This window comes from Melanostigma gelatinosum (assembly GCF_949748355.1).
Source record: "Melanostigma gelatinosum genome assembly, chromosome: 9".
NCBI classification, from domain to species: domain Eukaryota; kingdom Metazoa; phylum Chordata; class Actinopteri; order Perciformes; family Zoarcidae; genus Melanostigma; species Melanostigma gelatinosum.
This window is the reverse complement of record NC_136642.1, coordinates 3,814,015-3,839,508: the sequence shown is the minus strand read 5'-3', so window position 1 is coordinate 3,839,508 and position 25,494 is coordinate 3,814,015. Positions and strand designations below refer to the sequence as shown.

At 43.4% G+C, this 25,494-nt stretch overlaps 2 protein-coding genes across 3 annotated transcripts in view; both read right to left on the bottom strand.

The window, feature by feature from the left end:
- crppa (CDP-L-ribitol pyrophosphorylase A) overlaps positions 1 to 22,587 on the bottom strand; it is a 65,818-nt gene extending 43,231 nt beyond the window's left edge. For both annotated transcript variants that reach the window (XM_079275758.1, XM_079275759.1), the window contains exons 1-8: positions 22,226 to 22,587; positions 19,728 to 20,019; positions 16,985 to 17,134; positions 12,232 to 12,336; positions 9,641 to 9,686; positions 7,636 to 7,733; positions 3,820 to 3,897; positions 3,529 to 3,621 (exon numbers count right to left, since the gene is read on the bottom strand). In XM_079275758.1, coding sequence (XP_079131884.1) covers positions 3,529 to 3,621; positions 3,820 to 3,897; positions 7,636 to 7,733; positions 9,641 to 9,686; positions 12,232 to 12,336; positions 16,985 to 17,134; positions 19,728 to 20,019; positions 22,226 to 22,479 — 1,116 coding nt within the window. In that variant the 5' untranslated portion in view covers positions 22,480 to 22,587. The remainder of the gene's footprint in view (positions 1 to 3,528; positions 3,622 to 3,819; positions 3,898 to 7,635; positions 7,734 to 9,640; positions 9,687 to 12,231; positions 12,337 to 16,984; positions 17,135 to 19,727; positions 20,020 to 22,225) is intronic.
- Positions 22,588 to 23,685: 1,098 nt separating this feature from the next.
- Positions 23,686 to 25,494, bottom strand: part of sostdc1a (sclerostin domain containing 1a) — a 2,250-nt gene continuing 441 nt past the window's right edge. The window contains exon 2 of the mRNA XM_079275624.1: positions 23,686 to 24,509. Coding sequence (XP_079131750.1) covers positions 24,070 to 24,509 — 440 coding nt within the window. The 3' untranslated portion in view covers positions 23,686 to 24,069. The remainder of the gene's footprint in view (positions 24,510 to 25,494) is intronic.

Genomic DNA, 25,494 nt, shown 5'->3' with positions numbered 1-25,494 from the left:
AACTACAATTTTTCTGCTTCAACTTATCATTATGAAGTAAGACAATAAAATACATTAAGATATTCATACAGCGACTACTACAAAGTATAACAATAGAAAATATCACTGGTGATCTAAAATATGAGCAGTCAATGTCAGATTTGTGTGGAGTGAGTTCCTCATAATGAGAGCATGATGGCTTAACAATAGCCTCACAGGACATCCACCATAGAAGAAGAGATATAACAAACCTTCCACCATCAGTAGCCTCAAAAGACCAGAATGAAATGCTTCCACAAGATGTGTTCAGTTATTAGAGCTGGCTTTTGCTAGCAGGCGATGCCCACAAAACTTAAAAAACTTAAAAAAACGATTTATGACACCTAACAACACAAGCCATAAGGTGCTAATGTCAACAACATGGGTCTCTTTGTTTAAATCCAATGCTCAAGGCCATCGCACCTCATTTCCATCAACCAGTCTGCTTCTCTGCCCGCCAGGCTACCTACTACACTTCAAACTCAATTACGCCTCCACTGATCGCTTCCATGTGATCAAAGCTGCGATAAATAACGCGGTACGTGTGCAATCTTAAAACAGCCGCCTGCAAAAACAAAAGGCAGGAAGAACACGTTGGTGCCGAACTAAGCCCAATCACTTACCACCGTGAAACTCGGGGGCTGCTTCTCGTTTCTCGTAGTCACAACTTCCCAGACAGTTCACACACATTCTAACGTGACCATGAAATCAGGTTATACAGGGAGGGAAATGGAGCGTCCGTGTGATCTATATGGTAATGAGTGTTTTCCTTTAAATGCTCTTTGTCTTGAACTTTACAGACAGAGTAGCTTTTTCAGTAGTCCCGCTATAAACCATCATCTCCGTGTTGTTTCTCACTGGACTGAAAAATGTTTCCACCAAATAAAAATACAAAAAAAACACATTATGTGATGTCGTTTGCTGTTTATTTTCTTTCATCTGTGTCTTATTTGTGGTCTCCAAACAGATGGCCTTGTCCAGTAGCTGCGTCATGATACATAACCAAACCATTATCGCTGACCAGAATGCAATTATAACCAGATCAATATGTTCATGGCTCTGATTATAACTGGTGGGCCTGTCAACATAAGGTAAATAAAGGACTTAACCGTATGCAGAAAGCCTGCAGTTTGCCTCAGTGACACGAGTCATCCAGCCAAGTATGTGTATGAGTATGCTAGCTATACTATTAGCTAGCATACTCACAAATCATGAGCGATTAAGCTGGAGAGGCTGTAAAGTTTCACTCGCCAACACTGCAGCTCTCTGTCCATTTCTTTTACACCTTCACAAGGATTATGTCTTACCAACGATAACAGTTTTATCTCCAAATGAATGTAGGACATGTCAACAGAGATATTGCTGGCTAACGTTAGCTAAACAAACTGCTAACTTAGTTCATCGCAACACTGGTATAAAGGTTAAAAAGATGTATGACATTAGAAAGATTTGCCAATTGGCGCCACCTCTTGACAATAATAGAAAGAGCTGGATTACACCAGTCCCACTGAATATTATGAATTATCATTCACAGTTTAATGGTTGGTTGTCCAGGAGAGCTAACGTTAGCCAACTCATTATTAGCTAACGATAATGTGTCCTGTTATTGGCAGGAGGTTACATTTGATCTGCCTCTGTAAATTACTTTATACCTGTACAAAATTAGAAATGGTGTCACAATGACGTGATGACCCTTTCTTCTTTTATATATATTCCTTATTGCCGTGTACGTCAATGACATCAGCCGACAGGGAGTCAACATGGACCCAATTCTGTTGAAACGGTCTGTAGAACAGAAACATGTTGAAAGTGGGAGCTGTGGGAACTCTGACATGCTTTTTTAGGGAGTCGATCCCACTAAAACCCAGCTTCAGTCTGTGTGATTACATGTGTGAATATGTGTGTGTGTGTGTGTTCCAATCTTCATTGAAAACTTGATGCAACAAATAAGAAAGTGAGGTAATGCTGCGTGACATTTGCAGTGATTGAGACTTGTTTGTGGTAGAAGTCGGCCCTCTGTAGGTTTATTTTTTTCTTATTACCCGTCATTGTTTTGATACCTGCTCTCCGTGTTAGTCGAGGAAGACAATTTTCTAAATTAAAAGAGAGGCTTTAGAGGCCTTTTTACGAATATTGAAATGTTTCTTGGATCAGATTTGATCAGTTTGTTTTCGGGTTTTCTCCCTGGGAGCTCTTAGGCCAGTGTTACTGTTAGAGGGGGATGTCGGCGAATGGTAAGCGAGGCCGAGCGGCGCTCTCCTTGGAGGTGTACGGTTTTCAAACAGCTACGTAGCTCATCAGGACACATGAGGCGGACGACAGGTGACGTTTTTACAACCGCAAAAAGAAAGACAAAGATTGACTGTGGAGTTCATGTACCTCGAAGAAACTCAATCCGTCCTCCGCCAGATGTCTGTATTCAAGAACGCTCAAAAGAAAAGTTCATTCAAAGTGTGGGAACCGACAGTAAGACGTGTTCCACTTCCAGTACACACAGACACAGTTGCTCTTTATACACTTACTGGAGGTCTGGAAACCCGATGCAGGCTGTTCCACCACTGCCGACGTTAACAACAATTTATACTTATAGTTTATGGAATAATAATCTCTCATAACTTGTAGAAATAATAAACCTGGAAGAGTGATTCTTCCTTAAATAGAAACAGAGCTATTATCTCTCAGCTGTTTAGTAAATATGGTGGAATAATCTAAGACATTTACATGTTCTATTATTATTTATATGTTTAAAGGAATATAAACTATAAATATACAATATTACAATAGAATAAATAATCTTAATAAATAAGACACAGAAAATGTTAAGTACAAGAGACCAACTGAGGCTCCTCCGGTGCTAAGAAATGAAGTCAATGAGGAAGTGCCAAACGCTGCAGTTAATTATTTTAGGCCTAATTGAGTGCGTGGTTGCTTTGAGTGACAGACTGCCAGCTCTCTTCTCTGCTGCGTCACCCGGGCCCTCTTATCTCCACATACGATCCACCTCTTTGCACATTTTTGGAGACAGTCTTCACTGCCAAGTTTGAGCAACCCCACTTTGAGCTTCACAAGAGCTCTTTAAAAACCTATGACGACGTCAGAGACTACGTCCATAAAGTCTGTGGGTCAGACAATCGCATCCGGGATGACTGTGAAGACTGAATGTGTTGTGTGTATATTGATGATAGACTGAAGCAAAACAGCCATTTAAGAAAAAGAAAAGTCATAAAAGAACACACGGAAAGCTTTTCGCTCATCTCAACTCATAATTCAACTACTGGATGAAATGCCATGAAATGTATGGCCTTCTACTGACTTTGGTGAAGCCTTGACCTTTCATCTAGATCCACCACGAGGTTCATTTTTGTGGTTTTGAGTGAAACCAACAACATTTTGGATGGATTGCCATGAAATTATGTCCAAGTATTCATGTCTCAGCCTCGCAGAGCCTCCAGTGAGTCTGAGAAGTCTTCGCTGCATAACCGTGGTTGCAGTATTCGGGTATGAACTCACCCAAATGACGACCAGCGGGTGGAGAAGAGCCCGATTCGCTGCCTCCAAATCCGTCAGCATCGCTTCCACGTCAGACAGGAACGAACGATTGACCTGGAGGCCGAGGAAATCAAAAACTAGATAACAACTTTTGGAGCAAAAATGGTATTTTTCTCCACAATGACCAACAAGATAAAAACGTATGCTAGAAGCTTTTAGAGAGTCTCGACCCTCCTTTAGTCAGAACAGATGAATATATACGCCGACATGTTTTCATTTCTAAGAGAAGCGGAGCTTAAAATGGGAACTTACAGAAAGCTGGATGAAGTTCCACTCCTTTAACAGACACCTGGCATTTTCTCCCATCAGATCTGGGATGACGTCCAGCTCCTGTGAGACGGCGGTAGCCTGATGTTAAATATGCAGTTGACATTCTGCTTGTTGCAAAATCCTGAGTGATAACACATAAAGCAAGAGCTGCAGCACCGCTGTCCTAATGCTTCTGATGTCGAGTGACAGATTGACTTCAGCGCACAAAAGGTCACGAGGCTTCTGCTTTTTCTTTCAGCCACTTCTTCAATCATTTAGTGTGAGAGCACACCCACCTGCTTTCCTGCCATGACAGATTTTACGATTATAAATCCAAACACATTTAGGGAGTACGCAACCGAGTGGCCAACTTCCATCAACTGTAATCAGAAGCTTATTCGAACAAAATGGAGGAGATTACGCAAAATAAACTGTTTCTGGGCTCCGTTATACTTCTGAACTAGCAGGAAAATCCTGTCGCATGCAAAACGCCGGGGACAGTGATCAGACGCGAGCCAACTCAAATTCCATTACGCTGCAAATTGAGTCAAAGGCCGACGTGTGGCCAAGAACCGTAAAAGCTTTTTTGCACAAAGAAGCAGCACATTTCGGTCCTGATCTTTCCAGTCGTCTTCGACCGTGGCGCGCGAGAGACGTGAGGCAACCGGATAGGACGCCGTGTCCACCGTGTCTGTTCAACATTCATCTTTGTTGTTGTGCCTCTGATTACAGCCGGTCTTACAATTTCACACACGCAGGAAGTAAACATCCAGGCTGAGTTTGGCATGGAGATACAGGTGTTGTACCCATTAAAATAACAGGAAAGCCACAGGAAATTTGAAATGGTGATGGGAAACATATGTCGGAGGGTTAATTGGTCCTGAAAGATACCTGCCCATGGCTTCGGGAGGGGGGGGGGGGGGGGGGGGGGGGATCATTTCAGTTACAAATGTAGATTTGCAGGGTTAAAAAAAAAAAAAGAGTTGACATGATCTAAACCAGGTTGGGCATGAAATCCCAGAATAGGAATATTTATTTCAATTTCGGCATGGCCTGGAGAGCCAAGAAGCCACGGACGCTCAGCGACCAAACCACTCGGAGGACGCAAGACAAACAAAGAGCTCAGCGCCTTGGAAATTAATTTTAAACTCGTGCCTAATTTAAAACAATGTGGTGTTTAAACACTAAAATATCTCATTTAAATATACTTAAAGTTGTTGTATTTGGGTATTTTGGCTGCTTTTGGCAGTGGAATTCAGCTGTAGCAAAATAAAGCGACATATTATCACCTTATAAAGTTGTTATGGCAAACGTGTTGGAAACAGTGGCTTATCTACACATCCAGTTATAACACGCCAACAATAGCATTTGGTTCAGAGTCGCGTTTCTGGCCGGCAGACAAACGAAAGTCCAATATTCACACAAGGCAAAAGTCATGGTGGCACTGGAGGAAGAAGTCAAGGGATCAGTAAAATTGGGAGACCTCATCTTCTGGGTTCCATGAATGTCTGCAGAAAATCTCATATCAATGCATCCAAAAGTTGTTGAGATATTTCAGTCTCAACCAAAGAAGAAGAAAGAGACCGAAGCACAGACGAGCGTTGCCATCTTTAGAGCTACGCTGCCGGAGAATCATGGGTCAGATTCAAACTTACGTGGAAATGATGACATTGTATTTACTGAATTTAATATTCAAGCCTGAGGTGGCATCATGATGGAAACTAACAGCAGCTACAGGCAGTTGATGGCGATGGACATGCAATGACAGTGTATTTACCACATTTAAAGGTCATGTCTACACTCGATTAGACTTTTGTTAATCGCTAGCTTTAACTTTGAAATCGTTACTCAACACGATCAGTGGCTGACGGACAAAGAAAGCTCTCTTCCTGACGTGGCGTCTGCTCAACAGCTTCCTCTACGTCTCAAAGACTTAGGTTGTAAAATCATACTTTGGTTGCTTTTTGTGAGTTCATTTAAATGCGATCACAGGCCCCTGATTCCATAAACATCGTATCGGGACTTTCAGCAAATATTGTATTGTTGTCAGAGGAAGCCATATGAAAGCGTATCGTGATGAAACTTCTACTTTTGGCCAAGATTACATAGATAACTATGCCTCTGCGCCGGCAAACGCCTTAGCTGGGAGAACTGTGTTCAGGTTGTCCGTCCGTCCGTCCGTCCGTCCGTCCGTCCGTCCGGTGTATTCGCATGAAAGTGATTTCTCATCAAACTGTAAATTGACTGGTTGGCGGAGGCGTACGGCCGCGAGGCGGTAATTCTAGTTGTTCTATATATTGGTATTTTGTTTCATTGACAGAAACTTTGAACATTATCACCACTGAGAGGCCCTTGAACAATGCTTTTAACCCTCAACTGTCCAGTGAAGGCTCTTAAAAAGAGAAAAGGGTTGAAAAGGAGTTCATGTGTGAACGTGTGTAATCCTCCTGTAATGTGGTATTTTCAGGAGTTCACTTGACGGATTCACTTTTTGTATATTTTTACATCAACTGACAACTTTTCCCTTTTTCTCTGTAAGCCTTAAACGACATCAAACGGATCTCTCAGATAACATCCTGCTGAGAAAATCCCTGAATCATATTCCTTCTGCGAGTGTCTCTCTCACACATGCAGCCAAATCTCACTCACGCACACACACACACACACACGTATTAGATTCACGTAATGGCACTGGGACAAAGGTAATTCTCCGTCTCCTTTCATCTCCCCCTCTATTCTTCCTCCCTCCTAAACTCCCCGAAAAAGGATGTATCTGATTCCGATAACATGCGCACCGGAAAAAAAACACATCCCCAGCAGCCACCTGAGCGCAGACGGGAATGGCTCCAATCAGCCGATCCAAAGAGAGGCCGACACCGACTCCAATCCGTCTCTGGGGGCCCCGGTCCACCACCGGATACGCACGACTTGGAGCGAGTTCAAAGGAGGACGGACTGTTGGGATCATGCTGGAACACGGACACGTGTAATGCGGCGTGCACCGCCTCCACCCTGCCACTGTCAGCACCAACACACGGGGAATTTATATCTACATCGGGATGATCCGGGGAACACGTTTCTGTACATGAAGCCATGTGTGGACGATTTGTCTGCTCTGGAGAAGAGTAACATGTGACGGGAACAAAGAGGGGCGGACACAATATCATAAACACCTGTACGATACAATCAATACAAAAGATATGTAACATTTTGTGAAGGGAAGAACATTTCACACGTCCTTCCATGTGGTCTGTGCCGTCTGACTGAATATCTCAGACTGTCACTCGTACCGTTTTGCATATGGATGCTGTTTTCCATCCGTCTGTTAGGAACCATTTTACAAACTTAACGGAGGATGTTTGCAACATGGGGACTTTGGTGTGCCCAAAGATAATTAGATTAAAAGTGAAGAGGGAGGGATGTGAACTGTGGTGGGAAGTGGGATCCTGTCAAGACTGAGCAGAGGTGGAGGGAGGATGAGGAGGAGGCAAGAACTCATCACTAAACACTCAATTAATCAGGCAAACTCCCACGGCACAGAAAATATGACTGCCATCTGCTCTCCTGCATGCAGGGGAGTGAGAGGTGGAGGTCGGGGGATGGAGGGTGAAAACGAGGAGGAGGGAAAGTTGCAGAGCGTGGATGCACAGACAGGCTCCATTAGAGGGTTTGACCGCAGATGGGCCACCCACACGGAGCTCACGTTGAGTTTGTTGGGGGATCGGAGGTACAGGGACGGTGAGATGAGAGGAAAATAAAAGTCACGCCGTCATCGACGTAACCGGCACTTTAAATATATCCGAGAGTGACACACTCTTACCGTGCCGAGAGCTCCGACAGCCTTCTGGAGGGCATCAGCCAGCGTGGCAGCGCGTGCAGATCCACCTGTGATAACACAGGCCGACCGCGATAGAGCGTCTGCAAGACAAACACGTGTGACTGAGAACATTCCTTTATCGACATGTCAGAGCGTTCATGTGCATGAACGCAAGCAGGCAAATCTTAGGTTGGTTTCCTTCAGTAAAGTCCTTTAGATAAGCTTTACACAAATAATTAACCGTAAACATCACAACCAGGCCGGGAAAAAGGTTTGTGGGGGTAACGGTGAATATTGTGATGGGGAAGAGTGTTTGTGTTCTGCGCTTCAAAACATGAAAGAATCTGCTGCTTCTTACCAACCGGTGTCTTTCAGTAGCTTCTCATATTCAACATATATAATAAATATCAAAACGCATGATGAGAGTGATGGTGCACAGCATTGACCTGCTTTAGGTCACTTCTCCGATAGGTGTTTGTGTTGATTATTCACAGCCATAGAGTGCTGCAGGGATGAGGTATTTCTGTAGGCCAACCCAGAAGTTAGCATCACTCTGGTTCCCTCATCAAAAAGCCAACGGTCAGATTTTCACATTGGCTTTTTGAATTATTGCAGAAAATAAGCAAATGTGGCAAACACAAGGTTATGATGATCCCACATTTTGTTCAGCTGGATAATCTTCACAAATGAACACCGCTAATGTTCGGCTGTAAACTAACTCCACCACGGTCGCATGGCTTTACGTCACCCCCACTGAGCTGAAGGCGGACTGGTGTTCAGCTTGATGGCGTCTCATTTAGCCGCTTGTTAACAACCGCCTTCCTTGAGACACGCAAAAAGCTTCAAAAGTCATGAGACGGGTATTTACCGACGCGTTTCATGTGGTAGAACAAAACGTTAAAATCTCTTACGCCTGTGTTAACCACAGACCTGATTTCAGGCACGTAACCAAAAACACATTAAGAAAACCTTTGACTTCGAGACGCAAGAAGTGCAAAACTGCTGACTCATTCCTGCAGCGCTCTGTGGGGAATAGATCAGAGGCCAGTGTCACTAGAAAGGACAGAAATGTTTGAATGTGACAGCCCTTTAGGTTTAGGCTTTGACGCCACCAGTTGTACCTATCGTCTGTCATTCTGGCCCGTTGCTCGGCTCTAAATTACCCATGAGCCTCGGTCGCAACTGCCATGAGGAAGAAGCCAGTCAGGGGCATGAATCAGAGTGATTCAAAGAGATTTCTACTACGTATCCTACTTCGTATCTGTGGTTCATGGTCTAAAACAGAACGAAGGCTTAGAACATGAGTTTATAGTTTAAGAATAATTTTGAGAACGGCAAAGTTCGGATGGCCAACTTGTACTTTGTGAAACAACATCGACAGCTGCAAGAAACCGAGGACCTCCAGGACGGCTAACTCACTTAAAAAGTCATCTGTTGAGAAAGCGGCTCATAAGTGTTCACACAAACACACACACTTCTAACCAGGATACAAACACACACACACACACACACACACACAGAAACACAGAACAGTTTCTCAAACTGACAGATGTGAGAACGTTCTTCCACACACACACAATGAATTCATTCACATCAGAGGCTCTGGGAATAATCACCGTGCACCTCATGTCATCATCAAACAGGTGACTGTTGGTCCAGGTGCTGGCGGGGGTGAAATACGGGGCTGTGTTTATTTCCATGTCTCTGATTGTGATAGGATCCCTTGTCCCGACTTGCTCTGCGCGGAGCTGAACAATGCCACAAAGAATGTATCCCTCTCGGTACAGCGAGGGCTGATTTTGGGTCATTGTGTTCAGCAGAAAGAGAGAAACACTCTCTCACTGCTCATTTCTGACCATTGAACCTGCCGGAGAAGACCTACTGCCGAGAAGCTTTCATGTGTACACGTCTACATGGATTCATCGTGTGTGTATGGAACATAAGAGGATGAAAAACGAGAAACATTACAGGAAATGATGATGGAAAATGCACAAAGAAGGTCACTCACCTTTGATGATGGACTCTGCAGCAGCCAAATCCCGTTTGTAGGTCACCTGGAGAACAAAATAACTTGAGTTTAAACATGTTCATCTATTGAGGTGTCTGGCAAGGCAGATAGTTTTGATTTTATGTGCCAAGAGTTTTGAGATACGTGCCTCTGAAAGATAACTTACCGAGCCAACACACCGAAGGTGGATGGAATGTTATTTGGGTTATTCAAAGCTCTGAATAAGTGACTCCAAATGAATAGTTTGGTGTGACGAGAGGATGAGCAGGAAAAGGAAAATAGGGAATGAATGTATTTCTTTGAACTTTTCTCTACTCTTTGCTTTTTCTTGAGAAACACTGTAACGTTTTTTTCCTCTTCAAACCTCTAAAAATGTAAATGAAAGAATCTAACAACATGATGCCACTGCAAGACCTTCATCAGGTGACCAGGAAGCATTTCAGAAACTCAGGAACAGTTTCGACGGAAAGGGTCTAAATTAAGTTCCTCTGTTTGTGTTACTGGTTTCAAAAAGAGTCCATTCTCTGGTTTGGTTCCAGCAGCTAACTATCCAAGCTAAGTTTGCAGTGCACAAAGAACAAAACATGACATGTTCTTGTTTTTAATCCGTTATCGGTCTAATCCTCACAGTTGCTCAGAAGCAGCAACGCAGACCTTTAGTCCCTGATGTAGTTCCTATGGCTCCATGGAGTCCTGGAACTATTTGTTTTTAAAGGGAAAGAGCTCAACCGATCAAAAAAATCTTCAATTGAGCTTCTCTTAACTCATAGACACCAAACCTGCGCCGTGAGGTCATGACTTGGTATTTATCGCAAGCGAAATGTTGGGAAGCACCACTCTGTTTACCAGAGTAACGGGGGGAATTGTTTCTGGAAAGATAAGTTCTTCTCCAAATGTTATTTAAAATGCACTCAAATGTCTCCGATGCTTTGAGAACCACAAACCACATGATGTCCATTGTACTGGAGAGAAGGCAGAGATCTCAGAGCCTCAGCTAGGGCTGGGCGATATGGCCTAAAAAAAAAATCTCCGATTTTTTTACAAAAAATCCGATTCACGATTTAAATCGATTTTTTCCCCCAAAATTTTTTGCAGATGACAGAAGCTGTTGAAAACAATTTTTTCTTTTATTTTGTGATGATTTTCCCAAGTAGGTTGATAAAAATAAAGTGCAAACAAAACCTGAACATTGTAGAAAGGTGCCTGTAGTATACAAAAAGTATTTGGTCACTCTTTTGTTTGCCTGAATCATTTAAATATAAAATTAAATTAAACATAACATTAAATGGCATTAAATAGTAGCCTTCCATTGTAAACAACTGTGCAAATGTAACTTTTTACAGTAAGCTTTTCTAACTGAATACACTGATACAAACACAGCATGAAATAAAATGTATGTGACCCTTTAACATTCACATTTTCAAAAGTGCAACATCTGATCTAACATCAACATAACATATTTTGCACAGTAAATAAGTGCATGTAAACAAAATCAAGTGCATTCACAACATAACCAACAGTATTAAACAGTAGTGCATGTTTTTTCTAAATATTTTTTGCCAGGAAGACAAGCCTGTCTACTACCTCTGGCTTCAGGCATGCACGGTGGCATGTAACAATGCCCCCCCCACACACTGAAAAGCCTCTCAGAGGGGGCACTTGTAGCTGGCACAGAGAGGTATTTCTTTGCTAAAGTACTTAGCCTTGGAAAGTTAAGTTGGTGACGCTTCCACCAGTCAAGTGGATCGGTGTCTGGGTCAACCTGCTGGACCACAGGTCAGTTGTTGCGGAGTAGAATGACATCCCCTCCAGCTCCGCAGAGATCCTTTGGCGTGTACTATTGTACAGCCGAGGCAAGGCAACGTCAGAAAAATGTTTACGGCTTGGTAGCACGTACCTGGGGTCCAAAGCTTTGAGACGGTGAATAAACCCCGGCTTTTCCACGGTGTATATGGGCACCATATCTTTTGCGATATACATCGCGACTGCATCCGTGATGGCTTTCCACCGGGCACTCTTCTTCTCATGCGGAGTACAGTTGGTGAATGTCTCCAAAATGCTGGGTTGTTGTTGTGAGGTGGCGGCGGCGGCGGCCAGCAGTGAAGCTGCTGGCCGCCATTGTTTTAGTTTGTAAACAATGCGCGCGCACTCTACTACGGGAAAAAGGGGTGGGGGCGATTTTCTCGATTTTCAATAAAACACATCGCCTTAAAGCACACATTCGAATTAATCGATTAAATCGATTTATCGCCCAGCCCTAGCCTCAGCACACAAAACCAAAACCATCTTCACGGCTTGATAACACTGAGTCTAACGAGAAAAATATGTCTTGGTGTAATTTGGGCGAAGTGACTGTTTAAGCCAGAAAGCTACATGATGTGACGGAGGGTCGAATTCAGAACATTTACATTGAAACTAATTTCTACATGCTAATCCCGGACGCCACGTTCGATATCTTAGCGCTCCCTCTTCTGCCAGCGGCGCTCACTTTCAAATTTGTGAGCTTTGTTTATGCCCATATGATAAATCAGCAGCGAGCCAAAATGTCACCAAATCCCCAACCCCAAACCCGGGGCCCCTGGCGAGCTCACCTTCCACAGTGTTGGCGGCCCCTGGATGAGCTTGGCTTTGGTGCCACAGTACTGCAGAGCCAGATGGAGACACTCGGTGCCAAACTCAAAGTCTGACTCACTGCACTGCAGAGAGAGGGGGGGGGACCACACAACGGAGAGGAGCGGCTGTTGACAACAATTTATTTCCATCACACTCGAACAGGAACTGAGGTGCACCGTGTTGTTCCACTGCAGCGTTACCCGGTTACGTATACGAACCCACTGATACACATCTGTACACATACTTGGCCACTTTCGATTTTTCTGTTAACTCGCTGGACAGCCCATTACATAGACATCATCAAAAAAGGCCAAATTGAGATAATTATCAACACGGCTAATAGTCTTCAGTCATGTTAGCGCCGCTGCGAGGCTGCAACATCTGTGTTTTGAGCTGAATGCTGACATCAGCGACTAACATGCGTCATCACAATGACAATGCTAACATGCTCAGTTCAGCGTGTTATCGTTCTAACATTTTGCTAATTGCTTATGACAAAGTACAGCTGAGAGTGATGTGAGTGAAAGTCATTTTGACCTGAAAAGACACAGGAGGAAAAGTTAGGGGATCACAAACGTTATAACAATTCAACCAGAGGAGACGATGGAGATCCAGCAAACAGTTGTCGAGTTATTCGCTCAAACCCAAAGTGAAGCTTGACGATGCATCAAACAGTTGTTGAGATTCTGCAGTTTGAAAGTCAGACTGACAGAAAGTCATGCCGCTACAATTCCTACTTCTTTCTAGAAATGAAGAACAAAACCAAAGCTGAATTCTTAGAATCGGGGTTAAAGTTTAAAATGTATTGTTTACATCCTGTATATTGTAGTATAGTACTTTCCTTTGATCAGAAAAGCAGTAACGCATACTACTGCAATGTGACATTTTTTGTTCCAGTACTTTACTTCGTCTTGTTTTTCAAGCAACAGTTCCGAGGCTCATTAGTTGGTAAGAACATTTAGTTCTTGTATATTTCATTGGACGGAAACGCCACCAATGCAAATGTTCTGCTAGTATGAATTCTGAAAAGCTGCTTTAATAAATGTGTTACTCGTGACATAAAAACACGGGCGACTGTGGCTGCGAACGCAACAAAAGGGAGCCGGGTAAGATCTGTCCTAATCAGCTGAATGTCACTTCTGAGAGGTCAAAAAATGAATACAAAGGTATGAAAACTCTCCAGGGCCGTCCTCAACAGAAGACGTTCTTAGTCCGCCAACACTGGTAGGAGTACGTTTCTCCACAAAGACAAAAGCACCACTTTAAATGTTGTGTTTACCAGAGATGTGCTCAGACGTTTCCTGGAAATAAGTCATTCAGCATGAAAAGGAGGAAGAATAACTAAATCGACCAAAGAAATCGACTTCGACCGAATCGACGAAGAGGGGGCAGCCCAAAAAGTATTTTTGTAAGCCAAGATGAACCAACGGTCTAATTGAACGAATCACACTCAATGTCAGGTGAGGGCCAATCTGGATGTGAATGTTAAGGCTGGAGTCCCAAATCCACTCGTAAAAGCTGAGCACACTAATGTGTTCCCTTTGTTTGGCTGTTTACAATATCCCAAAGGAAAGTTAAATGAAATTCAGATTTTATTGGGGGTTTTTCCGGCCTTGAGGAAATAAAAACTGAAAATGGAAATGTGAAGTACTGTTGTGTGTAAGGTTGGGTTATTAAACCACAATTCTTTACGAGTAGTAGTACCGACCAAAATCTGTAGCAACAAAAACACTGAGTATTAACTGCTGGTGAGATCTTTAGTCTTAAAGCTGAATTAATTGATTGTTTTTCAGCCACTTGAGGAGTACAAGTAAAAGAAAAGCACAACATTGACATATTACCACCTCATAAAGTGTTTTATGTTGAACGCGTTCGCAAACAGTTGGTTGTATGCGAGTCCAACATTCACTTTCCAAACTCTGCTTTGGCCTCATGAACTCCTGAGGAATGTATCTGCTCAATGCATTCAGCTACGCTCCTCATAAAGTACAAATACTTATCTGAATTAAACATCGGTTCCTACCCTTTGTTGTAGCATTGAGCATTTTATTTGTGCTTCGACTCACAGCTGTGGGAAAGCTTACACCGTGTAGATCACATGGAAGTTTGGACCGAGGCGACGAGCTCGTTTGGTGTAAAATACAGTCCGGACTACAAAGACACGTCCGTGCTACCTGAGATTATACCTGGGTACTGCTTGATTATACCTGGGTAATGTTTTATCAAGCTATAAACGAGAGGGGGTCTTTCATTCCGTGGACCCTGGACCAGGAGAGAAGTTACAGCAGTAATACGCTCTCAGCTCTTGAGGTAATCCATCCTCTCCCGGTACAAAAGCTTCCACTGGGGACGGGATAAAGTGTCCGCCCACTCTTTGTCTTTTCAACACACACTTCTTCTACCCTCAATGGACGTCAAGCTACCAACTCGCAAATGTCCTACAGTCCTAACCTGACACTTTCCCTATCTTTTGAAAGGTTGAAGAGGAGGAGAGACGGGGGACACACACTCTCAAGCATCCCCCCCCCCCACCAAAACCTTCTTTTCTCCAGCGACGTCCCCGGGTCGTCTGACTCGACCGGCCTCGTGTGAGCTCATTTTCTGAAAAGGCCAGCGCCAAAGCCAACAGGGCTCTCAGAGCAATCTGAAGATCCATACGTGCCAGGAGTAAAAATAACTGCAGACAAATGTGGCTCCAATTGGAGGCAGACTTCAGCTCTTAGCTCAAAGGTTTGCTGCGTCCTTCAACAAAAGAAAGTGGCTGTCGGTGCCACCTAATGGAGTCAAGGATGAAATGGCAAAATAAATAAAGGTCAACTTCTGCAATTCAGATTTCACATTTAGTCGGCTTGCATTAGAAATGTCTGCCAAGTCTCAGCAATAAGCTTTCAGGGCTTTCAGGGAAGAACCAACACATTTACGGTTTACGTCAGCGGGTAAATTCTTTCCATTTTTCAGGTACACGTATTAAAACGCGCTCAACTGCAAAGGCTATTAATCCGACTGCACCTAAATGTGCCATGTAATTTCAGCTCTCGCTCTCTCCCCATTTTCCAACGGCGCCTTTGTTCACATTTGTTCCACAGACTAATCTGCCGCTGTGTGGCAGAATATATGAACGTTTCTTTCCCAGACGCAGCACAGGCCAAGTGAAAATGACAGCGCCCACGCCACAAGCGCCACAGCGTGACACCCTGCAGGTTCTGGCACATCAGCTGAACAATGGAGGACTGTAAAAGGCCAGTTATGATGTATGAGCACCACACAGTCCTTTGTCATCTAAGTGGTGTAATTTTTAGCGCATAAATCTCAAGCTGACTGTCATTTTATAAGACGTGAGAGACCTCCAGGAGTAATCGGCACACGCGTGCAGGACTTGATCTGTCCATCCTCTGATATTATGTGTGGTTTCCACCAATACACTGTAGCTGTTGTAGAAATCAACTCTGGAAAACTCCTGGAGTTCTGCGCGACCTCTTCAGTGCTGCGTTCATCCTTTTTATCCAAGGTGCCTGGGTGGTTGTTCTCCATGATGATGATAGAGAAGTTGCAGTTGTTCAAAGCACATCAAAACAAAGACAAACGGATTCCCAGCACCGTAAATCCCTCGCAGTAGCTGTACTGCTCGATTAGTCCGTGTCGGTTTGGTTAACCTTTAAAACTGGATGTTGGGAATAGGACGACAGATTGTGACGCTCTGGGTAACTTTCAAACCCAGAGAAATACGTACTTTTTAATAACGGTCTGTTCTAGCGGTGCATCGGATTATAACACTCACGGATCGGATCCTGGATCAGATTCACGGATCGGATCAGCAGAAAAGGAAAAAAAAGGAGCAACTATAACTTTAAGAGATCCCGGATCACGCTTTTTGCCGCCGATGCTAATTGCCGATCATAGATACAGCAGCTGGTCTACAAGACTCCAGACAAAACTCATTTCAACCACTCTGAAGTCTGTGAACCATGAACAATTCTAAATGCTATCCTTTTATTTTAGTCTTTAGTGTTTCTTTCCCTCATAAAAACACACAACTCGCATAAGGAAATAAAATATTGTGTTTTTAATGATTGAAACTAATCTTGTCACGAGTAGTTTTAATGATGTGTTATTAGAGTTAGTGTAAACAGGTTCATCTCACACTGCGCTGATTAACGTTAAACTGTAATTAATTAAACACGTGTCTGTTCTATCTGGTCGCCTGTCCATGGCGTCTGCCATCAGCTGCCATAAATTGACTTTTTAACCAGTTTCAAGCCAATTTCTTTTTGATTTTTAACGATAAATTGTAACCAGATCAAGAATTTTGGTCTTTACAATATCAGAAAAACTAATTGAGCAAACACTAACACACAAACAAGGTTCTTCTTCTCCTGAATTCAGTGCATTTTGTTGAGCCCGTCTGCTCTACAGTTTAGAACTCTTCTACTCTGGACTGCAGCCGCTCCATTCAGGAAAGTTTCTCAGAGGCTTCACATCTCCCCAAAAGGGAAGCCAAAACATTTCCATCTCTCCCAGGTGGGGGCACTTGATTTGATATGCAGCTGACTTTTCTATGGCAGAGGAAGCATTTTAAACGTCAGTATCGTAGTCGATTATGTTCCTTTTCAACGGTGTGACGCCGTAATCGTGATCATCCTTGTGCTTCTTGTCTTTCTTTATCATGTACGCACCGACTGTTGTCAACAAACACTTCAGTGTTAAAGGAAAGTTAAAAGAAAAGGACTCTACCCGCTGATAGGCTCGGTAGATGACATCGTATGTGAAGCCCTGAGGCATCTCGCTGGCTCGGTACTTGGCTCGCTCCAGAGAGTGGTCCAGGAAGCCCTCCGATGTGGTGGCGATCACCGTGGAAACGAGAGGGCGGATAGCTCCTGCTGCCTGGGCAGAAAAGAGTTGTTAGTATTTGTTTTGATTACAATGACAGAGAGATGTTTTACCCGTAGACGAGTTCCGTTAAGAGTTACATTTGTGTCAAAGCTGCTCTCAAAAAGAATCATAACATAACAACCTGTGACATCATTGACCGAATGAACAATGATTTTAGCGCTACTCAAACAATATTTATCTATCTTGGAACTTGGGGGTGTGTCGTCACAATATTCTGAATAAAGTCTGGCAGTAAACGAACTTTGTCAAAAAAACGGAATTCCATCAAAAATTTAAATTAGCTCGTTTTACAAGTAAAAAATACAGAGAAGAATAAAAATAAGACAGATTAAATGGCTGAACAAGGATTAGTATTAAACTAACACCTTAACTGAGCAGACAGAGCCACACTGGACAGCATGAAATGAGGTGAAGTTATTCTTATGAGGACACGAGTTGACCGTACAGGGAGAGGAAAAGCCAGGTACGTTCTGAAATCAGTCTGTCATAGAGAGTCAGTCCTCGACGGAAGAAATCCTCAGTCGACTAACACTCGGAACATCCCGTCGATTGAATCAACAGATCTGTGAAACTGAGTCTCTCCACAAAGAATCACAACTTTAAATCTCGTGTGTTCAAAAAGACAAAACAACTAATCGACGGATTAAATCTTAGTGGACGAAGACCAAAACGATGGATCAGTAGATTAACCGGGGAAGAGTCAAAACTACTTTAAATACTAATGTTACATGTTGATGGAGACACTTTTCCTTTTGAATGTCTATTGTAGATTAAAATAATCAACATGTTGACATAAAATGTCAAATTTGTTTGTTTGGAAGACTAAAGCAAGATGAACAACTGTTATCACAACATAATAATGAAACATGAATAAGGATCATGAGATGCTGTGGAAAGCTGGAATAAAACTAATGAATGGACATTCAGTTCAGATTTTCTTTCTCAAATTATCTTGATATCGGTGTCGCCATAACTGCACATTTCAAAGAGAGAACATTTCCCTGATCATACTTCAAGACCGCAGCCGCATTACAGAGTAGCATGAATCTATCTCAACCAGCTGGAGCACGCACTGCTTGTACTTCTTGGAAATAATAAATAATCACAGCTTCTGAGATAATATTTGAGTACAGCATGATCGGAGGCAGTTGCCAGGAGCCGACGGTCAGAGGAAAGCAAACATGTGTTCCACGCGTTACAGCATGCTGTTGAAATCAAAAATAATCTGCTGCTTTTTTTCCGCGGAGACGGGCTCTCTGCCACGAGCGTGGACGGCGGCAAGATAACGAAGACCAGACCGCCCGCTGTGAAGGTTTGTCTCGCGGAGCTCTCCGAGCGGCCTGCGTGCAGCAGTGTCGGCCGTGAATCGCTGCGAGACTAATCCATCCATCACGACGTACAAACGCTTCCACCGGGGAGCGATGGACCTGTCAATCCTAAAAAAAACAAAAAGGACGGGGAGACCTTAAAGGTGTGATCACAAGGACTGTTTGTCCTCTTTGGTTCTGAGCCCGACTGGAAAACTTTGACTTTGTTTGTTGTATTTTTTATTTATTTTTTTGGGATTGTGTTTATGTTCGCACCGCACGGTGACAAATGAAGCCCAGGGACGCACAAAGGAAAGCGCTGCGTCGCATCGGGTAACCCGCCATCCCACCAGGTGAAAGGGTTGATTCCTGCCACTGCAGCTCACCATGACGGATGTGTTTACACTTTAAGAAAATGAAGTATGAGCTGCAGTCGAGATTTAATTACTTGCATGAGGAACTGGCATTCTGGGGTCTGTTTCCTCTATTTGTAGACGGATTAGGAGCGACTCTGAACTGCTGCTCTCTTGGAAATAGACGCATCCTGCCTTCATGTGCAACTGGAAACACAGAGTGCATAGAGGTTACACATCTTCACGACATGTTCACAAACGAGCGTTGGAGACAAGTTTAATTATGAGAATTCACTGACATTTACGGAGCTTTCAACGCTTCCTTGCGGCAGAAATGTAATGTTAGTGAGCTAAATGCCTCCAGATATCTGCAGGGTTTAACATCACAGACCTGAGCTTCTGATGAGCATGTGTTTTAAGTCTGACCTCACGATTATTGAATTATAGATTAATCTGACGTCATTTTGTTTCATCAATCAATCATTTTCACTCGAATGCCCAAAAATATTGACATACGCTTATTTTCCTGGGGTTTACCGATATGTTTCGTCTTACATAGAGCGATATATACTCACGATTCATTATTTGGCTCATAAAACATCTAAAAATAGTGAAACATGTGCATCCCAGTTTCCCAAGGTGATGTCTTCAAATGTCTAAGTTATCTTACCGACGGTCTAAAACCCAAACATACTCAGTTTAATATTATGTAGATTGACTGATAAATGGTTTTGTCTCTCATGTATTTGGTGCTAAAGTTGTCTGTGGACAGAATGAACCAACAAGAAGGAGGACACCCGGTTCTAATAAACAATAAAAACACCTTTGATATACATGAGGAAGAGCAGCAGATGTAACAGGTTGGAGGGATTTCAGTTCAGAATATTCACGTGTTTTGGTTTAAATAGCGTTGATCATACTGACCCCGTGCTCCTTGGCAGCCGTGGCTATCAAGTACAGAAAGTCCTCGTCCACAAAAGGCCGCACGGCGTCGTGGATGATGACCACCTCCGGCCTGCCCCCTGCCGCCGGCCTCACCTCCTCCTCCTCCTCCTCCTCGCCCAGAGCCAGGACTCCGTTACATATCGACCTGTGACGAGTCGAGCCGCCTGGCACCGCTCGAACCTTCCTGTGCTGGAAGCGCTGCACGATGTCCGTCATCAGCTCCATGTTTTCTTTGGCTACGACGACCACGATGCTCTGGATCCACGACACCCTGCGGGAACGCACAGTCAGCTCAGCGACGTCTGTTTCAGTGAGGTGACAAGTCACGAGTAACCAGGGACGAAAGGCAGAACCCAGCACCCACCCAGAGCTCCTTACGTTTAGGAAGCAGGGCTGCAACTAATCTCCTGATTATTTTCTGCGGATTTAATGTGGAGAATGTGGAAAAACGCTCGTTTAAAGTTCCCAAAGCCAAAAGGTGACGTCTTCAAAATGCTGCCAACCAACAGTCCAAATCAAAATAAATTGTAATTAAGAGACATAGAACAGAGATGCAATTAAAATAGTGGTAAAACGACTAGTTGTGGTTTTGCTAGCTGGTTCCCCCTGTTTCTGGTTTTATGCTAAGCTAAGCTAACTCACTGCTAGCTTCCAGGATCTGCTAGGATCTGACTGAAACACTTGAGTTCAGGACTGACAGCGACGACCTCCGACCTCTCCGTAATCACGCGGGGCCACACAGGCAGCGTCTCCGTCCTGCTCTCTGGTCCCAGGATGTTACTGCACTAATTTCCTGACGACACGTAAACACCGACAACAAGCGAAGAGGAGACACGTCCGATTATAAACACCGGTTGTTATTGTATTGTTGTAATGAGGGTCAGGCGGTGATCACCACGCAGTGTAAACATCCACCTTCTCTTCACTGTTATGGAGCCTGAAATCTGTCCGTCCTCCAGTGGTGGAAGAGAGACTCTTATCCTCTGGCAACATGGAAATAAGATGAAGTGCAGTCAAATAAGTAAGTCAGTACTTTCAGAGGTACACCTAGCAGTACACAGGTATTAGTATTAAAAGGGTCGGATCAGCCACATTACAACAGAACTATTCTCTTATTGACCTCTACTAACATCTAGTCATAAAGATGGTTTAATGTTGAGCTGGTTCTCTGTGTCCACTTGCAGTTGGGCGATATGACTGTTATAAATAACTGATATAAATGTGTAAACTGTTTTGTATTTTTACAATCACACTCGGCCTGTCACAACAACTAAATTAGTTGGATGACATATTGTTCAAGAAGTACTTGCAATGAACAATATTATTGTAATTCTGAGACCGTAAAGGTGCCGACCACGCCGAATACGAGATTGGGAGCTTTTCTATTGCCTCTCAACTTGGCGACGGCTGAGCCGGCGGCTAGAAGCTAACGGTGCTAACAGTGCAACCTAAGGCAACAGTGCTGACTGTGTTTACCTGAGTGTAAACAAACTCACACGTAAACACAACGGGCAATATCAAGGTCAGCAAAAATGATTGTAGTCATGTCCACATATTGTACGATAAGTCAATATTATTGTGACAGGCCTGCATACCGTGGTAGCTACTATAGTAATGTCACAGTGTGGACAATAGTGCAAATCAATGAGCGAGACTGATTTCAGGAAATATTGCATATTTATATGATTTGTGCATCAATACGTTTGTCGGGTATTTATTTTACTGGATCAACCAAAAGGAGTTTATCTTGATAATCCACAGGAACTACTACTTCTTCAGTGTTCAAGCTTCATTATGCTTCAGACAAAGTGCATAGCGGATCATTTTAACAGCACCTGGAACCTCCTCCTCCACACATTTCAGATGTTTTGTAAAATTTCCAAAACTGTGCGGAGGTGAGAAAGAAGGCAGGATTTTCAAACTTTCTTTTGCCGGCAACTTTGGTGACTTTTCATGTGTACAAGCATGTGCAGAAATCACATCATGAATACAATTATGAATATATTTTAAAGTTTTTTTAAAAAGCTGCAAATTCTCACATTTGAAGCGGGGAACATGTGTTTTTTGCATGATAAATTACTTAATTGACAAACCATTTTCTGCCAATCAGCTACAACACTGTATTGTTTGTACTGTTGGCTAGTTTAATTCATAAGATCATTCATTGATAAGGTCTTCATAGGTTTTGTGTGCCCAATTTAAATGTTTAGAGTAACTAAAGCTGTCAAATACTTGCAGAAGTAGAAAGTGGTGTGAAAATAAAATACTCAAGTACAGTACAAGTACCTGTCATTTGTACTTAAGTACAGCGTTTGAGTTCATGTATTTAGTTACATTCCCAGCCTGCACAGACACACATCCTGACTGTTTCCCTCTCCTGCTGTCACTAAAGGCTCACCTGGAAGTTACCTGGACATGTTACACACAAGGAGAGTTTATGACATTTTATTCTTATAGTATTGTTATGATTCTCCCACCTCTCGAAAGCCTGGATAGTGTAGCTTATGAGCGGCCGACGCAGAAACGAGCAGAACTGTTTCGGTGTCTGTAGTCCGGTTCTCTCTCCGGTGCCGCCGGCAGGAAGAACCACCGACACCGGGAAGTCCACGCTGCGTTCCGCCGGCTGGAGGTCGCTCTTCCCGGCCTCGCGTGTTGGGAAAATCCCCGGATGAGCGGCGGGCCTGTCCGGAACACAACTGTCGCTCTGCATGTCGGTGTGGTTAACCTCCATCCGGTGGCAGGTGAGGGGGGTCACGGCAGGTAATTCACAAACCTATCCATCCCCAGCTGATGGGCGGGGTGGGAATGTAGCGGCAACGTGGATGGAGAGTTTGGGAAAACAGCGCGTTGAAGCTAGAACCGTTGAATGTTGTTCTTCCGGTGGATGCTTTCAAAATAAAAGAACCCCAGTCTGGGTTGTTTACTTTCACCACCAATTTTTGGTAACGCAGTGGGGTACTTGTAAGTCTATTACCTTAAGCAGACTGTTTTCAAATGTCTTAGTTATTAAGTGGTGAAAACGACTTTAAAAGTAATACCATAATTAAAATACTCCACAGCAAATAGTCTGCAAGTGTAAATTTAAAGTCTCAAAATGGAAATACTTAAGTACCAGGTCCTCACACTGTATTGCACTGACAACAGAAAATGTGAATTTCTACATAATTCGGACTACCAGTAAATACATAAGATCTGTACCAGACATGGTAGACAATCTATTACCTTAAAAATGTAAATAGTGGTGAAACCAATTGATCAAATAACACGTTTTACAACGACTGTAGAAGCAAATTAAATGAAACATAATTTGCTCTTGCATAATTTGACACTCAGATGTTTGTTTTTTTAACAAATTTTAGAATCAACTTTTATTTTAAAGGTGAAATAATTTGATTTCCGGTTAAATTCAAGTGAATACTTGATGCATCTTTGGAGAGGCATTCACAGCTGCTACAGGTCGCCACAGGTCTCGCGTGATTTCAGGTTCTCTGTCTTGTGCTGCAGAAAATAGGTTGTGGTTGCACATCTCGCGAGAACACAAAACTATATCAGCCTTGCCATTGGAAAACTATTCCTGCAGTAAAAAGTCATACCAAAATGTTTTTTTACATGTGTAGTCATGCACAATTCAGATTACAGTTGGTAAGAAGAATTTATACACATACATATGTATGCATTATTTTAAATGAAGAACCTCGCCACCATGAAGTTTGTCATTTGTACCCGTAAAGTCTCCACTGACAACAATAATGTGATAAAAGGTGTAAATTTATTTCATATAAAGTTATTACAAGACTTGATTGATGACAAAGCTTTTTTCCAGATTTCGCCCACATGCTGACGCCACTCACCAACCAACATATCATATTGTATGTTGCCACTGAAAATATATTACATCATACATCTTACATAGTAAAATTGTATACACATGGGCCATACTTCAAAAAGGCAAGTAAGAATTTTGATATATGTACAAAGTATTTACAAAAAAAGATTGTTTGGTGTTTACTGGTGTTGGTGCCGAGATTGCAGATCTCCATCTGCGTATAAAATGAATATATAAGAACATATATGGCTGGGACAATGTGTGTTGGCTCGGGGCTCCAGAAGGTTTACACCCTGGTTCTGTTCACACTATCTTTCAACCACAAAAGTCCTCAGCATGCCATCTGGAGTTCTCCATCATAGCGAGGAACCAGCTTCACCTAAATCAAGTCCCAGTCACTTTGAGAAGTTTAATCCACAAACTCTGGACGTCGAGTCTCTATATCACAGAGACAAAAACCTCCTGCAGGTGCATGTGGATTTTTCGGAGCGAGTCTCACGGTTCGGTGTCGTGCCAGTTCTCGCTCAGCCGGTTCTTCCCCGGCCTCCTCTTGCTCTTGGACTTGTGCAGGAGCTGCGGCGGCGACAGAGCCGGCTCCCCGAACTTGTTGCCCGACTCGTTGTGCTGCCTCGAGTACCTCTTGCACTTGCAGGAGGTGACCACGGTGATTTTGTACGTTCTGGCGCTGCCGTCCTGGCACTGCAGCTGGATGCGCTGGGTGCGGGTCTTGTCGTTGACGCACCGCCAGTCCTGGCCGCCGCCCCGGCGACCCCACAGCTTCCTGCCGTAGGCGCCGCCGATCCAGTTTTGGAGCATCTGAGCTGGGAGGCACTCGCCGGCGCACACCAGCTCCTTGATGGGGTTGATGCTGGTGCACTGGCCGTCGGAGATGTACTTAGTGGACCTCAGCTCTCTGCATCCGATTTGGCCTCGCTCTGTGGAAAGACACAATCAGGATTGTGAGAATCTGGAAGTTGCACATGGAAAACCATATAGGGCTTGCAACTAACGGTTATTGTCTGACTGTAAAATGTCTGTGAATCGTGAACAAAGCCTGTAATAACGTTCACACAGCCCATAGGTAACCTTTTAAAAGTCTTGTTTTGTACGACCAACACTCCGAAACACCACAAATATTCACCTGTAAAACTTTTTATTTATACTGAGTGTGGCAGGGATTTAACAGCAGGATTACCTCTGTGCAGCTATACGACTCTCTGTGTTATTCTGCTGCAGGCTCGCCCCCCCCCCCACTACTGTAACCGAAGCTCAGGTCCATTCATGCTGCTCCATACAGCTCAGTGACAGTGTGATGAATGAACTCCCCCCCCCCCCTTCACAGCCGGCTGCTGGTATAGAGCTCAGAGCCAACAATCAGAGGCTTCCTGTTCCCCTTCTTTAAGCTGCAGCTACTCGTACCTGCAGCCAGGTGTGTGTTCCACTGAGTGACACTGGGAGTCTGCAGCAGAGATCTCTCACCACACATCCCTTCTAACTTCACAGTGATTTATATTTTTTATCATTCAACTGCAGGGTTCTTGTGATACACGCCAAATTGTTGCCAATAGAATGATATTTTTTATGTGAGGCATGTCGTCTGCAATCTCTTTTGAAGAATGTGTAAGTGATGATGATGAGATTAAGTGACTGATTAAAGGGGTCTCTTGGCTCTTTGAGATGGAAGATAAAAAACAGAGCTTCATCAAGAGCTTAAAATGAAAAAAATCTAATTTTTTATTTTTATTTTTTTTAAAATGGAGCAGCTTGCATTTTCTGTTAGTTCTGTTTCCTTCATCTGTTACTAATGCTGCTATTTGATTAATAACTCAAAGTAAGAGATTGGACTAGAATAATCCATGGCCAAACCCTAGAACAACAGTATTCAGACAGCATGGCTGTTTAATGTCGTGCAAATAACCT